We start from the raw sequence: 15099 nt of genomic DNA on the forward strand, positions 1-15099 counted from the left end.
GACACACATTTTAAAAGAACGAAAAATATCAAAATTGTACTATACTTCTATATAATACTGTGTTGGACAGTTTATCAAATTTTTTTTTTAAATTGGAAATTATTAGACTAGTTGGTGCTATAACTTAAAATACTTCTGATTTAGAGTTTAAATTTGTCACACAATAATGGAAGGATACCTGATGTAAATATTTTATTACTGTTTTTTAGGATGCACAGTCATATCCCCATTTAAAAAATGTGCTATTACAGATTTTCCATGTTCCAAGTTTTTGCTCGTATGAAGTCTTTCTGGGTAATATCGGACAAAGTTGTGTCAGATATGAGTAAATTCGGGATTTGATTAGAAATGCAAACATTTAAAAACATCCTGTCTCTTAAAGTTGAAAAATACTTTAAAAAAAGGGACCACATTTTGTTTTTAGGCCTGTATCTCATGCTTTTAACAAATGAAACTCATTTTTGAACAAATCTTGGTGGAGGTGAAAGAGTTCTGGAGAAAGATCCTTTACAGTCACTCCTTTGCAAATGTACAGAATCTGCAAAGTTTCCAAAGCTAACTCATAAAATCTCTCTGGATGCACTGAGCCCTTCTCTAACTACCTATGTATTTACTATATATACCATTATTGCATTACATTCACTCTGTTTCTTTCTGTGTCCTTTCTCCGAGTGTCCCTGGTCCCAGAGCTGGATGCTGGATGCTTCAGATGTGTGGCTGTGTTTTATGGTCCTTGTGTCCCACCCCCCACCTCTCTATCTCTACCCCTCTATCTCTACCTCTACCCCTCTATCTCTACCTTTCTACCTCTTCTGTCCCTCTCAACCCGCCCGGCCAGCAGGCAGATGGGTCCCCCCACATTAGAGCCGGGTTCTGCTCGAGGTTTTTTTTCCCTGTTAAAAGGGTGTTTTCCTTGCCACTGTCGCCTTTTGGCTTGCTCTGGGGGTCAGGCATATGGGTTCTGTAAAGCGTCTCGAGACAATTTGACTGTAATTGGCGCTATATAAATAAAATTGAATTGAAATTGAATTGAATAAAAATAACAAAACGGACCATAAAGATATCAACAATAAGCTTTATTTCTATACAAGAAATGAGAAAAGAAAGGAAAGAAAGAGAACAGTTATTTTTCAGGAGCTTTCTCTGGAACATCCTCTGGTGATTTGGAGGAGAATCGCTCCATTAACGTCTTCCACAAGCTCTTCTTTTCCTCGTCCATCTGCTGCATGCTCCCTGCAATATGACAGTAAAGGAGGTCTCAGTTACTGCTTCACAAGTTAACTGGAACCAAGTTATGTTTTGGAAATAATCAGGGACTCACAGCACATGTGATGGTGTGAGTTCATACCTGACAAAAGCAACCTGCACTCGTCCACTGCGACTCCAGTAAAGCTTGTGTCTCTTACACGAGGAAACTGAATGAATAAAAACAGATGTCAGCATTGAATACATCGAAGACTCATTTTATCAGATTTCCCACTGGGATAGATTAAAAAAAAAATTTAAAAGTCCTGCAGCATTCATGTACTCAAATGATTTGTTTTAGCACATCAGATGTTTGGATTTTTTCTGCATGTTTCCAATGTTAACTCACTGGAGAGGATAAGTCTAAACATTTTAGCTTACATTAATGTGACAGATTAACAACCTTCATCCGAGTGTTTTGAAAAAGATTCTCTCTGGACAAACACTGGTAACCAAAGCACATGAGTCATCCAGAAGAAGGAGACAAACCATCTGCCATGTATCTGAGTGTCATGGGAATGTTAGTAGTCTTTATAGCTCAAATGAAAAGGTATACAGTCCTTCTGTTGGCAAACACTAACCTCACGTGCTTTAGTAACACAATATACATTCCTTGTGTTTCTTGGCTCAAACAAATCTCTTCTGCTTGTTGCTTTTCCTCAGTGGTTGTTTCTTTGCAGCTATTTGACCATAAAGGCCTGATTGGTTCAGTCTCCTCTGAACAGTTGATGTAGAGATGTGTCTACTACTAGAACTCTGTGTGGCATTTATCTGGACTCTAATCTGAGCTGCTGTTAACTTGTGATTTCTGAGGCTGGTGACTTGGATGAACTTATCTTCAGCAGCAGAGGTGACTCTTGGTCTTCCTTTCCTGAGGTGGTCCTCATGTGAGCCAGTTTCGTCGTAGCGCTTGATGGTTTTTGCAACTGCACTTGGGAATACATTCCAAGTTTTTGCAATTTTTTGGACTGACTGACCTTCAGTTGTTAAAGTAATGATGGACTGTCGTTTCTCTTTACTTAGCTGATTGGTTCTTGCCATAACATGGATTCTAACAGTTGTCAAATAGGGCTGTCAATTTTGTACCAACCTGACTTCTGCACAACACAAGTGATGGTCCCAACCCCATTAAGAAGGCAAGAAATTCCACAAATTAACCTTGACAAGGCACACCTGTGAAGTAAAAACCACTTCAGGTGACTACCTCATGAAGCTCATGGAGAGAATTCCAAGAGTGTGCAAAGCAGTAATCAAAGCAACGGGTGGCTATTTTGAAGAATCTAAAATATAAAACCTATTTAGAGTTATTTCATAATTGTTCGCTACATAATTCCATATATCTTGCTTCATAGTTTTGATGTCTTCAGTATGCATGTACAATTAGAAAGTAGTAAAAAGAACATTGAATGAGAAGGTGTGTCCAAACTTTTGACTGGTAGTGTATGTAATGGTAAATGGAGCTGACCAGGTTATTCACACGCAGTTAGCAAAGCACGCAAGATATGTAAATATATATACACTTACTCGTTGTCTGTATACGTTGCCATTAATGCGAGCCAAACTTTCATACATCTGGTCACATTTCTCTGGGTCTGAAATCTGGAAGGAAAATATAAGTGGTTAAAATTTCAAGAACTGTACAGTAATTCAGTATTTATTATAGAAAACATGTTTCTTCTAAGATATGTTTTAAATGAAACTTTCAATCTCAAACGTAAATAGTAACTTATAGCCCAACCAAATATTACTACAGGTGTAAACTGCATGTTAGGTGAAAGTTGCAGTGCAGTACACCAATCAGCCACAACATGAAAACCACCGAGAGCTGACGTGAATGGCATTGATTATCTTGTTACAATGGCACCTGTCAACAGGTGAGATATTTTAAGCAACTAAAGAGTCACTTCATGAAGCTGATGTGTTGGAAGCAGGAAATATAGGCAAAGATAAGTATCTGAGTGACTATGACAAGAGCCAGTTTGTGATGGTGAAAAATTAGGTCAGAGCACCTCCCAAACAGCAGGTCTTGTTCCTGGTATACAGTAGTGTGTACCAAAAGTGGTCCAAGGAGGGACAATTTGTGAACCAGCAACACGGGCAGCATAGAATGTGTGAAGCAAAGGCTGGCCCATGTTTTCCAATCCCACAGGTGAGTTACTGGAGCACAAATTGCTGAAAAACTGACTGCGGTACTCCACTGATAACATGACATGAGCACCAGAACTAGATCATGAAGCAATAGTTGAAGGTGGCCGGGTTTGATGACACATTTTCCTTTGCATCACGTGAAAGGATGTGTGTCGTTCATCTGGGGAAGACAAAGCAGAATGAACTATAGGAAGAAGGCAAACGGGAGGAAGCAGTGTGATGCTCTGAGCAATGTTCTGCTGGGAAATCTTGAGTCCTGGCATTTATGTGGATGTTACTTTGACACGTAAACATTGTTGTAAACCATGTGCACTTCTTGGTGGCAACAAGTATTCCCTGATAGCAGTGGTCTCTTTCAGCACGATAATTCTCTCTGTCATACTGAAAACATTGCACGGAAACAGTTTGAGGACATGATAGACAGTTCAAAGTGTGGACTCGGACTCCAAATATCCCAGATCTCCAGCCATTTAAGCACCTGTGGGATGTGCTGGGAAAACGATCCATGGATCCACTTCAACTGACAGGACTTTTAAAGATCTGCTGCTAACATCTTGGTGCCTGATTCCGCAAGACACCTTCAGAGATTTTGCACAGTCCATGCCTCAAAAGGGTTTGGAACAGTGTTGATGGAATGGGACAATATTAGGCAGGTGGTGGTAATGCTGCGGCTGATTGGGGTATATTTTTGGTTGAATATGTGCTGTTTAAAATTTAATTTCTAGTTATAATTATGTGTTATATTTGCTATTAGTATTATGAATTTACCATATTTTTTCAGCTATAAATCTTACTCTTTGCAATTTTTTGTATATAAAAAATGTTCAAGTATTTACATCAAATTTCAATCAATGACATATTTTAATAATAATATAATAATGATAGGGGTATACCAACTGGCCTTAAAGCTATCTTGGCAGATTAAAAAGTGGAATACTTTTCTTAAACGTGTCATAAAGTATAAATACATAACAGCAAATTCAGTTTGTAACCACTTATGAAACACTGTTCACATCACGACAACTTTGGCTCTCACTGCCTCTTTAACCGGTTCAATCAGATTATATGCTAACGTGATTAACTGTGTAGATACAATATAGAGAGCCGACAAACATCGCTAGTTACTTATTAACACTGGTCTCTACACGTGCATCTGCAGGGTCCAGAATAAAGAGGGTTCTCAGGCATCAACAACCGGCCAGGACAGACAAGGTCGACAGCTGTTAGCACTCCTAACTCCACTTAGCTTAGCTTGGAGTTGTGTAGCGGAGCCGAGCCGTAGGCTGCGGATAGCCGGGCCCTCACCTGCGTGTTTTCGCCCTCTCGGAAGCCAGAAGCGACTCTCTGCCGCAGAAACGTCCCCAAATCACGGCCTTTCTTGGTCTCGTCCCGTGGCCATTCCTCGCACAGCTTCAGGAACCGACGGTACCTGGTCGCTGACATCTTTGGACATGTAATAATTAGCGCGTCGAGTGGGGACGTATTAAAAAAGTGTGAGCTTTTTCGCGCACCGTACTTGTGTCGCACCGAAAGTCTTCCCCCTCCCGTCCATATGTTCCCCTCGTTGTCGTCGCGACACCGCACGTTAGCAAAGATGAGCGGAGCAAACGGCAAAAAGGGCCCGTCGTCCGGTGTTATGGACTGGATCAGCTCGGCTTGTCGGTTCGCAACAGACAGAAACGACTTCAGAAGGTGAGACGATTTGGAAAATAGAATATGTACTGTTCTATATGTACTGTTAGCCGGGCTGCTACCGTTAGCATACACTGCAGCAACGGAGAGATTTGTCCTTGTGCTGTATGTGGAGCCTCTCTCAGATGTCTATACTTTACAAAGCTGATTTGATTGTTAATCCAGTTGAAAATCAAGCCATTCACCAAATAAACAGAACAAAGATTTTATGGTTCCAGCTAGGACGGCAACTAATTATTACGTTCATTGTTGAGAAATAGTTGGTTATGTTCTGGAGAGATTAATCGATTATTGTTTTTATTCGATTTATTGGCACTGAGCAAAGAGACCAACAAACATGTGGCCTCAGACTGGTGCATGCCGCCTTTGCTTAAAATGTTTTGTCTAACTTAAGCTGTGAATTTGCTCTAGAGACTGCACTATGTATGGCAAAATGGCTCCCCAAATATGCTAAACTATCTATACTGTCATTTACTAAGTGGATTCATGGTAAAAGTTTAAAACACCCACAGTGTGACCAAAACATATCAAGTGCTGTTCTCATTGGGGTCTACCACATTTCTCGCACTACATATTCTGCTTGTTTCTGCATTTTTTCTGTGTTCATGTGCAAAGTAGTGTCTGTTAACTTATCCATCAGATGGATTTAGCCTCAAAAATCCAGTACTAGGCAGGCTGTTATTATCAAACTTGTTTAAACTAGAGCAAGGCTGGAGCCAAAACTTTTTCTAGCTGAGGAAACTGCTCGCAATGAGTTATAATCAGCTGACCAAAAGGTATGGGTATTTATGCTGTTTGCTGATGTTGTAAGAATAAACTTAGTGAAATCTATGTTTTTTTTACTTTTCAGGAATCTTCTGGTCAACTTAGGTTTGTTTGCAGCTGGTGTTTGGGTGGCAAGAAATCTCTCAGATTTTGACCTGATGTCTCCTCAGCCAGTAACATAACCAAAACCAGGATGATGGTAAGATTATCTTCTGTATTAAAGCTAGACGAAGGTGCTGCCTATTTGCACACCTCTAATGACCAAAACCGGAACTTATTTATCATGAAGATCTATTTTAACTGCAGTTAAAATGCAGATCGTTGCCAAAATGATAATTTGCTTTAAAGAGGTGTGTACCTGTGACTGACATGACGCTTCTGCTCCTTTAGGTGTCTCGGACCAAGAAGAAACAAGGGACATGGAAAAAATACTCAGAAAATTTTTATGACTAGTTGTACTTTGTAAACAAATTACCCTGTTTACCCGAATTTCCTTTTTTTATTTTCATTTTTGTGTAGATGACATGAAAAGAAATAATTACATTTAATTAAATGTCTCTTGTTGTCTTTGAGTCACAGATTTACTTAACTTTCATTTGGGAAAGTGCGTCAGAAACACGTCTAGTTACATTTGACTATTCAAGTCCCGTGTCTGTGATTTATGTGGCTATGTCCGCTCAGGAGCTCTTTGTTGCTGCGGCTCGTAAATGTCTGTCTGTTGGGAGAAAATCTCTCTCCGTTCCTCAGAGTCTGGACCTGGCTGCTCAGGTGTCGGCTGTCGATTTGGGGTTGAAACCTGCTCTTCTGTACGACAGTAACGGTGCCTGTGCAGAGCAGGTGCAGCGGTATTTGAGCTATTTACAGTCTCTGCAGCTTGTGTCTAAATCACTTATCACACTGGATTTAAATGGAAACAGCCTCATTGTTAATCCAGTTACAGTCACAGCAAACCTTAAACAGGTTCTTTGCAGCAACGGTGTGGCTGTGATTGACGTCTGCCACTCGTTGGAGAAGCCTGCCGTCTCCAACCCACTCAGAGAAGAGCTGAAGAGCATGATACAAGATTTTCTGCTTCATCTTGGAGAGTTTCAGCGACTCGAGGAGGCCGAGAAGGCTCTTTATGTCGGAGAGAAATCTGAGGAATGGAACCTGTGCACAGTGTTTGGGCTGTTGTTGGGATACCCGGTCACCTACTGGTTTGATCATGAAAAGAGCTTTGAAAATTGCCTGTCTATGACTCCACTGACGGTGACGACAGCTTCAGCAACGTGGCCATCAGACACCGCAGGCCACAGATGTTGTCTGTATTCATTCAGCATCCCAGCTGCTCTGCACAAAGAGACGCAGTCCAACCTGGAAAGCTGGAAGCTGTGTCTACAGGAGAGATTTCAGCAGCAGCAAGTCCTTCAGGATCTTACTATTAGTCAGTCCACAGTCACTTTGCCCTCAGTCTGTTTGTGATGCTAGAATAAGTTTTTAAATTGCTCTGGAATATGTGGGTTTATTTATCACTTCATTAAAGTGTCTCAAAACAGCTGTTTATTTTGGAATGTGCAGTGTTTTTTAAATGCTTCACTGGTACACACCCTCCAAACTACATTATGGTAGAAGCAACAGATCAAAGTTGCCACCTAAATGTCAAAACACTTACTTGGATGAGCGGCGTTATTCCTCAGTTGTTGCCATATTCTTACAAGTTACATATGAAGAATAATGTGCTTCAAGTGAAAAAATCACATCAGTTATATTTATATAGCTCCAAATCACAACATGTGTCACCTCAATTTCATATAGAACGATCAAGATCAGGGATTCACAAGGATATCAGCATCATGAGTATTGCCCCAAACAGGCTTTAAAATATCACCTTCATTATTTATAATCACCTGATGAACCTGATAAGAGCTATTGCATTGATTACAAGCAGCATGTTGCCAAATCTCTATCTTTGAGGCCTAATGCTGCATTTGATGGCACTTGGGAACTATGAGTTTCTGAATTCCAGATAAGAAAAATCAAACAAAACACCACCACCTGTGCATCGAACACATGGAGTTAGAAAATTACGTACTTTTGAGGTCCAGCTTCCCTCTTCTACAGTACATCAAATCCATCATATTCCCTCATCAGTCTTAACTGATGTCAACTGTGTGTGGAGCTGTAGCACTTTTTCTGGTTCCCCTTGTGGAAATTCTGCGATGTCGAGTTAGTACTGAGGAGGTAGACACAGAGACACTCTGGAGACTCAGATGGCTTAGGATGAGAACAAGGTTTACTGACATCAGGAGAAGTGATACAACAAGCAGCACATTCATGTAAGCATTGGCAGCACCAATTCTGAGGATTCTCCTTGACCTTGGGTATATATTGAGTTGGGAGGAATGCCATACTTAGATTACATCCCGATACAGAGACAACTCATCTGCTCAGGAACGTGAGACTAAAGAACATCAGACTAAATAAAACCTGTTTTCCTAAAATAGTTGCCCCTTTCTCTTGAATCTTCTTCTGCATTATCTGCCTTTCTCAGGGTCAGATTAGAGGCAGAGAAAGCCAGTATGTGCTCACAGCCTTACTGAGAAACAAATAGGAACAGGGTTCAAAGATAATAAATAACCTTTAGGATAATTTGAGGTAACCTGTAGGACCTACAGTATGATTTAAGGCGACTGCAGTTGACAGATGCAACCTGCATGATATTCTGGGATGTCTTCAGCTGACGGCTGCAAGGAAATTCCTCAGTAAGTGGAAAGGGAGTGATTTTTCCTTCACACCCCTGGCAAACTAGTAAATATCTGTCTGTTTACTGGGCCCAGCAATGGCTCCTCTGAGAAGAATCTATTCAAATAAATTGCATTCCTAAGACCAACAAACCATTTCCTATGAAGGACAACTAGTGTCATGATTATCATTAACATTCCATTATTCTGCATACAGTATGTGAGTGTAGGCATGTCAGTTTTTGCACTGCTTTGACAACAGCAGCAAGTATTTGTGGAGTGCAGCCGATTCTTCCTTTTGCACCACGTATTCCTGTAGTTACTTTGTTGAATCTGAGGTAGTTTTACCAGCATTTTGACCAGCTGAACAGACAATTTAAACTTACGGTCCACAACAGTCAGACAGGCCGAATGACTGACAGCACTTCACCGCAGCGGCCGCTCACTTTCAGCTCTGCCAGGTGGTCAGCTCTGGTGGCACCAATGTTCAGGATGGCCACCGGCATTCTCCTGTCACTAGCTGCCAGTAAAAACCTGTATCCTGAGTACACCTGGGGAAACAGCAAAGAGGAACTCAATTAAATGCTGAAGTCCAGAAAATTTGTGTTGTAAGTTCATGTCGTTCTGACCAAATTACTTAACAGGTTCCTCTAAAACCTACCTGTAACGATGACCCGACGACCAGCACCGCGTCCGACTCTGCCAGTCTGTCGTGCACAAACTGCACAGTTGCTTTGTTCACAGTGTCTCCGAAAAACGTGACCTCTGGCTTCAGTATCCCTCCACAGTCCTCACAGGAGGGAACTCTGAAGTGGAGAACCTGCTCGTCCTCTAAAAACACGTCGCCATCCGGAGCCACAGCAGCCGCCTGAGCTGTCCAGTCTGGGTTTAATGTTAAAAATCTCCTCTGCAGCTCCTCCCTCGCTGAGATGGCACCACAGCCGAGACACATCACCCTGAGGATGCAAAGAGTTCATCTTGAAATTGTCAGTTTAGCCTCTTAACAAAAACAATTTCTTGTTTAGTCTCAGTCATTTAATACTTTACTTATATCGCACCCGTAAGAACAGCATTCACAAGGTGCTTTGACAGTCAAAACATGCAAACAAACAATCAAGCAAGACATAAGGAGATGAGGCAGAGCAGCCAGTTAAAATAAACAGTAAAAAGATGAATAAGTTAAATAAATAATTAGCTAGAATAGCATGTACATCAAACAAAGGAACTAGTGATGCAGGGAGTTTGAGTTTGATTTTAACAGGCTTTGAGATTTTTGTTACCAACATAATTAAGGTGATAGTAATTTTATTTGGGGTATTACTGCATAAAAGCTCCAGTAGCTATGAATGATCAACCCTGTGGTATTTTAGTGTTCATGAATTTCTACTAGCACTGCTGACTACTTTTGTTTAGAATAAAATTGAGAATTGAGATTCTTTTGTAACCTTCAGTTTAATGATTTAACATGCACATATGTATTAACTCAACTATCCATCCATCCATTATCTATACACCACTTTATCCTGATTAAGGTCACGAGGGGCTGGAGTCTATCCCAGGACGATGGGTAGGGGACACACACTGGACAGGTCACCAGTCTATCACAGGGCTAATCATAGACAAGAACAACCACACTCATATTCACATCTACGGATAATTTAGAATGACCAATTAACCTCAGCAAGTTTTTCAATCAAATCAATCAAATCAAATGCCTTTACTGTCATTGGACATATGTACAAAGAAATTTTGAGTGCATCTCCTTCGTGGAATAAAACGATAACAACAGATGAAGATAAAATATATAAATAAAAAAATATAGATATATACTATGCAAAGTATATATTATATATGTATGAAAATAAATAGATAAATAACGTATAAATAAATATTGCACAAACACACCCAAAACTGCACTGCCTATGCTAAATGTACAGGTTCAAGAGTTATTGCGCTGGGATTTATTGCACTGGTTCAGCTGCTTTATGGCACAGGGGTAAAAACTGGACTGTGGGAGAAAGCCAGAGTACCTGGAGAAAACCCACAGATGCACAAGGAGAACATGTGAACTCCATGGAGAAAGATCCCAGGCCAGGACCTGAACCGGTTATATTCTAGTTGTGAGGTGACAGTGCTAACCAATGTACAGCCCCTTCAACTCAACTAACAATAAAATGCTGTTCAATCATTACATAACACTTATAACGGCTATTTTTCTGAATTCAGAAGATTAATTGTGAGTATTTTAATACTTCAAGTACATTTTGCTGATAAAACTTTCATACTCTTAGTTTTGAAAATTAATTGCAAGTATTTTCATACAGCAACACTGCCACTGCTCCTCTTTCAAAGCATCTGGACTTCATTTCCAAATGATCAATGTGTGACAAGATGTTTCCTCACCTGTGGGCACAGCCGTGGATCTCTGTCAGCCTTTTCTGTCCTGCCTTTGAGTGAAGAGCGTCCACATTCTGTGTAACCAGCCAGTGAAGCTTGCCTCTTTCCTCCCACCGCTGCAGCACCTTGTGAGCAGAGTTTGGCTGGTGGGAGGAAAACTGCGGCCAGCCAACGAAGTTTCTGGCCCAGTATCGCTGACGGGACTTTGCACTGCGGACAAACTCTGCGTGCTGCATGGGGCGTCTGTCAGTGCGAGCATACAGTCCGACTCCCTCTGAGCGATAATCTGGGATACCAGACTCAGTGGAGAGACCTGCTCCAGTGATGGCAAACAGGCGTTTGGCTCGGGTCACAAAGTCCTGCAGCTGCTCCAGAGACTGAGCATCAGTGGTGCTGCAGGCTGGGACAAAATTCAACATACCTGCAGGGACGGAGGAAGCTCTCCTCATAGGTGCTGTGTGTGGAGTGAGGACCTGCCATGGCAGTCTCATCTGAAACACAACAAACAGTGATAAAAGTTAAAAACAAACACATATTTGCTGTTTTAAAAGGTTCTTTTAGTTATGGCACTCAATTAAGCTTCTGACCGACAGCTTCCAATTCTGCAGTGAACAGTTAATGAAAACTTCCCCACATTTTAATGACATAAAACCAGGTTAGACATTTTAGGTAAACCCTTGATGCCGTTTGAATCCCACTTCAAAGGGACATTTTGCTGCTTTTTTTGTGTGTAGACTTCCAGGTCCAGTTCTAAAACCATTATACTTAGACGAGTCAAATCTAGGCTAGGTTACACCAGAGAGACTAAAGATTCTTCAAGGCACATTTTATGATCTATGAAACCTGTATTCTATTTGTAAACACACATTTGCTTGTAGACCACATTAGACCACGTCCAGATCTTAAACCACAATACGTAGACTGGTCATATTTGGGAAAAGTTGTCTCAGAGAGACTATACATTCTTTAAACAAGTCTTTGTGAAGCCTTTATGCTGTTTGTGAAAATGTAAACAGGGTAGATTCCACTGATTTTCGTTTGTTTGTTTGCCTATATACTACATTAGATCAAGTCCAGAGCAAAACCCACTACATACTGACAGGCCAAATTTGAACTACACTATCCTAGAAAAGGAAAACGCAGTTTCTCATTTGTGAAACCTTTATTTGTGAGATCGAATTGCGGGCAGTATAACAGTGAAATCTCCTCTCTTGTTCTGCACTTTCACAGAGAGCAAAAAGGTTTCACAAATTTAAAAGTGGTTTCAGACAGCATCAGCGTTTTGTCTAAAATGTGTAATGCACATCAACAAAGTAAAATGCTGGAAAGAACAGAAAATTGGTCGCTCAGGACTGTAAGTTGAGCCTTCCTTGACTTTTCTCTGAACTGTCTAACTTCAGCGTCTTCCTCCACTGAGGGGCAGCAAGGCACCGACAGTGAAGGTTAACTGTCAGGTAGCTATGAGGCTGTGCTAACACACCTGCTAACTATAACAACCGTCTCAATATATTGTGCACACAGCATTAATGTAAACAGAACCTATATATATATATAAAAGAAAAATATGAAAATATAGCAAGAAACATCCTCAACAGTAACTTGGCTGCTGTCCTTCAGTGCATATTTCTACCCAGTAACTAACCGCTAGCTAACTTAGTTTAGGTACATGAGCTACTTTACCGTATTTGTCGCATACAGCGGTGGCTACAGTGCAAAGTTACTGTAGTTATCAGCAGGAGAGAGATTCAGCAGCTGTGAAGAGTTGTTGAATAACAGGACAGACCACAAAGGGCTGATATAACATGGGAACCTTTTCTCACATTGACAGCAACCGGAAGTACCTCATTTAACGTAACAAACACGACCGAGCTGCAATCTGGGAGTTGTAGTCCAGTTATTTCAGCTCAGGATTTCAACGGGGTTCAGTTTTAATCACTGTGGGGACACAAAAGGAATTTTAGTTAGGGTCCGAGCACCGAATGGTGCGAAGACCCTATTGGAATGCAAGGAATTATTTATTATTATTATTATTATTATTATTATTATTATTATTATTATTATTATTATTATTATTATTATTATCCATCCATCCATTATCTATACACCGCTTAATCCTCATTAGGGTCACGGGCGGGGCTGGAGCCTATCCCAGCTGACTCGGGCGAAGGCAGGGGACACCCTAGACAGGTCGCCAGTCTGTCGCAGGGCTACATATATAGACAAACAATCACTCTCACATTCACACCTACGGGCAATTTAGAATGATCAATTAACCTCAGCATATTTTTGGACTGTGGGAGGAAGCCGGAGTACCCGGAGAGAACCCACGCATGCACAGGGAGAACATGCAAACTCCATGCAGAAAGATCCCGGGAAAGCCGGGACGCGAACCAGGGACCTTCTCGCTGCAAGGCGAAAGTGCTAACCACTACGCCACTGTGCAGCCCTATTATTATTATTATTATTATTATTATTATTATTATTATTATTATTATTATTATTATTATTATTATTATTATTATTATTATTATTATTATTATTATTATTATTATTATTATTATTATTATTATTCTTTTCCGGACTTTTGAATTGCCTTTTTGGCGGCCTTATCATACCCCAAAACGCATCAAACTTGGCATGCTCATCAGGCCTCGCGAAAAATTTGATATTTTATGGGAGTTGCGCATGTGTGTGGCAAAATGGCTCCATAGCGCCCCCTGGAAAATTGAAAATTTGGTCATTAGGCCAACTTGCACGATGTTTCATGTACAGCTACAAAATTTTGTATGCATATTCAGCACATCAGGAAACCCAAAAAAGTCAATCATGACCACGCCCTAACACCAACAGGAAGTCGGCCATCTTGAATTAGCTGTAAATTTTTCAAAATTAATAACTCATCGGGGATAAGTCCGAGAGACGTCAAATTTGGCCAATATATGCAAACACGCGACCTGATGAAAAATTATCAAAATGTTCATTTCATTTCAAAGGGCGTGGCCATGGCGACTCCCAAAAAAATGGATCCTTCGCCATGAAACAGGAAGTGGTGTCTAACTCAGCTGTACATGCTCCAATCTGCCTGAAATTTGACATGTGTGATCAATGTCCAGCCCTGACAATATCCATGTGGTTATATACATTCACAGTCATAGCGCCACCTTGTGGTAGCAGGAAATTGACATTTTTCACACTTTGATGTACTATTCTTAGCACGTTGATCAGATTCACCTCAAATGTGGTAACATAAGCCTGAACACATTGATGATGATTCCCAAAGAAAATGGTGACTCGTCGTCAAGGGGCGTGTCTGTGGCATCGCGGCGAATTTCGATTTCTCGCCATAAAAATTGAATTATTAATATCTCAGCTGGAAATGATCCAATCCGGACCAAACTTGATGTGATGGACACCAGTCCGGTTCTGAACACATCCACATTCATAAATTTAGAAATACTCATAGCGCCACCTATTGGCAACAGGAAGAAATTGTCATTACATTTGCACGTGCCATTGCCTGATACTTTGTCATATGATTCTGAAAATTGGTCAGGTGAGTGACCACACATTGACGATGGCACAGTGCGAAGATTTTGACGATTCATAAAACGCTGTTGCCGTGGCAACGTATCGTTGCCGGAATAAACAAAGTACTTTTTGACAGGTTAAAAATGCTCAAATGCTCGCCAAAATTACCACACATATCTGGACCGGCAACCCATTTCAGATTTTAGGGAAACTGCACATGTGTTTGGCAAAATGGCTCCATAGCGCCACCTGGAAAATTTCAAACATTTACTACGGCCAGTACGTGTCACCTAGAATTATGAAACTTGGTAGGCATATGTAACTCGTCAAGACACACCAAAATGTAATTGACACCCATGCCCAAAACCCAACAGGAAGTCGGCCATTTTGAATTATATGTCATACGTTTTGACGATTTTGGGTCATTTTTGTACATTTTCAAAAGCTATAAACTCACATAGGGTAACACCGAGAGAGCTGAAATTCGGCCAGGATGTAGTCCAGGCATGGGTGATCAAAAGTTATCAAAATGCTCACCTTAAGTCTGAGGGCGTGGCCATGGCGGCCTCGTGAATTTTGATGCTTCGCCATGTAACATCAACTG

At 40.9% G+C, this 15099-nt stretch overlaps 4 protein-coding genes across 5 annotated transcripts; 2 read left to right on the forward strand and 2 right to left on the reverse strand.

Moving 5' to 3' along the window:
• Positions 1 to 1061: 1061 nt before the first annotated feature.
• LOC111563217 (ubiquinol-cytochrome-c reductase complex assembly factor 2) lies at positions 1062 to 4836 on the reverse strand. Its single transcript, XM_023262181.3, has 4 exons — positions 4699 to 4836; positions 2770 to 2844; positions 1349 to 1415; positions 1062 to 1233 (listed from the first exon to the last, which is right to left on the reverse strand). The coding sequence occupies exons 1-4, from the start codon at positions 4834 to 4836 to the stop codon at positions 1124 to 1126; spliced, it is 390 nt and encodes a 129-aa protein (XP_023117949.1). The 3' UTR covers positions 1062 to 1123.
• Positions 4837 to 4945: 109 nt separating this feature from the next.
• Positions 4946 to 6422, forward strand: tomm6 (translocase of outer mitochondrial membrane 6 homolog (yeast)). Its single transcript, XM_023262182.2, has 3 exons — positions 4946 to 5085; positions 5936 to 6049; positions 6241 to 6422. Exons 1-2 carry the CDS (start codon positions 4946 to 4948, stop codon positions 6030 to 6032), a joined length of 237 nt encoding a protein of 78 aa, XP_023117950.1. The 3' UTR covers positions 6033 to 6049; positions 6241 to 6422.
• c5h1orf74 (chromosome 5 C1orf74 homolog) lies at positions 6403 to 7386 on the forward strand. The gene has a single exon (XM_023262180.3). It carries the CDS (start codon positions 6403 to 6405, stop codon positions 7309 to 7311), a length of 909 nt encoding a protein of 302 aa, XP_023117948.2. The 3' UTR covers positions 7312 to 7386.
• Positions 7387 to 7575: 189 nt separating this feature from the next.
• sirt4 (sirtuin 4) lies at positions 7576 to 12807 on the reverse strand. 2 transcript variants are annotated; one of them, XM_023262205.3, is made up of 5 exons: positions 12648 to 12807; positions 10974 to 11458; positions 9232 to 9526; positions 8957 to 9121; positions 7576 to 8062 (listed from the first exon to the last, which is right to left on the reverse strand). In XM_023262205.3, the coding sequence occupies exons 2-4, from the start codon at positions 11456 to 11458 to the stop codon at positions 8969 to 8971; spliced, it is 933 nt and encodes a 310-aa protein (XP_023117973.2). In that variant the 5' UTR covers positions 12648 to 12807; the 3' UTR covers positions 7576 to 8062; positions 8957 to 8968. The 2 variants fall into 2 exon arrangements, with proteins under 2 accessions (XP_023117973.2, XP_023117972.2); XM_023262204.3 differs by lacking the exon at positions 7576 to 8062 and having other exon boundaries at positions 8101 to 9121.
• Positions 12808 to 15099: the final 2292 nt, after the last annotated feature.

This window comes from Amphiprion ocellaris, chromosome 5 (assembly GCF_022539595.1).
Source record: "Amphiprion ocellaris isolate individual 3 ecotype Okinawa chromosome 5, ASM2253959v1, whole genome shotgun sequence".
Lineage (NCBI taxonomy): Eukaryota > Metazoa > Chordata > Actinopteri > Pomacentridae > Amphiprion > Amphiprion ocellaris.

Excerpts from the sequence above, each read along its gene's own strand:
- LOC111563217 (XM_023262181.3), bottom strand. The coding sequence starts at position 4,836 with ATGTCAGCGACCAGGTACCGTCGGTTCCTGAAGCTGTGCGAGGAATGG. Across the intron at positions 2,845-4,698 it reads GAGAGGGCGAAAACACGCAG|ATTTCAGACCCAGAGAAATG; the intron begins GTGAGGGCCCGG and ends TTTTCCTTCCAG. Across the intron at positions 1,416-2,769 it reads GCAACGTATACAGACAACGA|TTTCCTCGTGTAAGAGACAC; the intron begins GTAAGTGTATAT and ends TTATTCATTCAG.
- tomm6 (XM_023262182.2), top strand. The coding sequence starts at position 4,946 with ATGTTCCCCTCGTTGTCGTCGCGACACCGCACGTTAGCAAAGATGAGC. Across the intron at positions 5,086-5,935 it reads GACAGAAACGACTTCAGAAG|GAATCTTCTGGTCAACTTAG; the intron begins GTGAGACGATTT and ends TTTACTTTTCAG.
- c5h1orf74 (XM_023262180.3), top strand. The coding sequence starts at position 6,403 with ATGTCTCTTGTTGTCTTTGAGTCACAGATTTACTTAACTTTCATTTGG.
- sirt4 (XM_023262205.3), bottom strand. The coding sequence starts at position 11,458 with ATGAGACTGCCATGGCAGGTCCTCACTCCACACACAGCACCTATGAGG. Across the intron at positions 9,527-10,973 it reads ATCCACGGCTGTGCCCACAG|GGTGATGTGTCTCGGCTGTG; the intron begins GTGAGGAAACAT and ends TTGCATCCTCAG. Across the intron at positions 9,122-9,231 it reads TCGTCGGGTCATCGTTACAG|GTGTACTCAGGATACAGGTT; the intron begins GTAGGTTTTAGA and ends CTGTTTCCCCAG.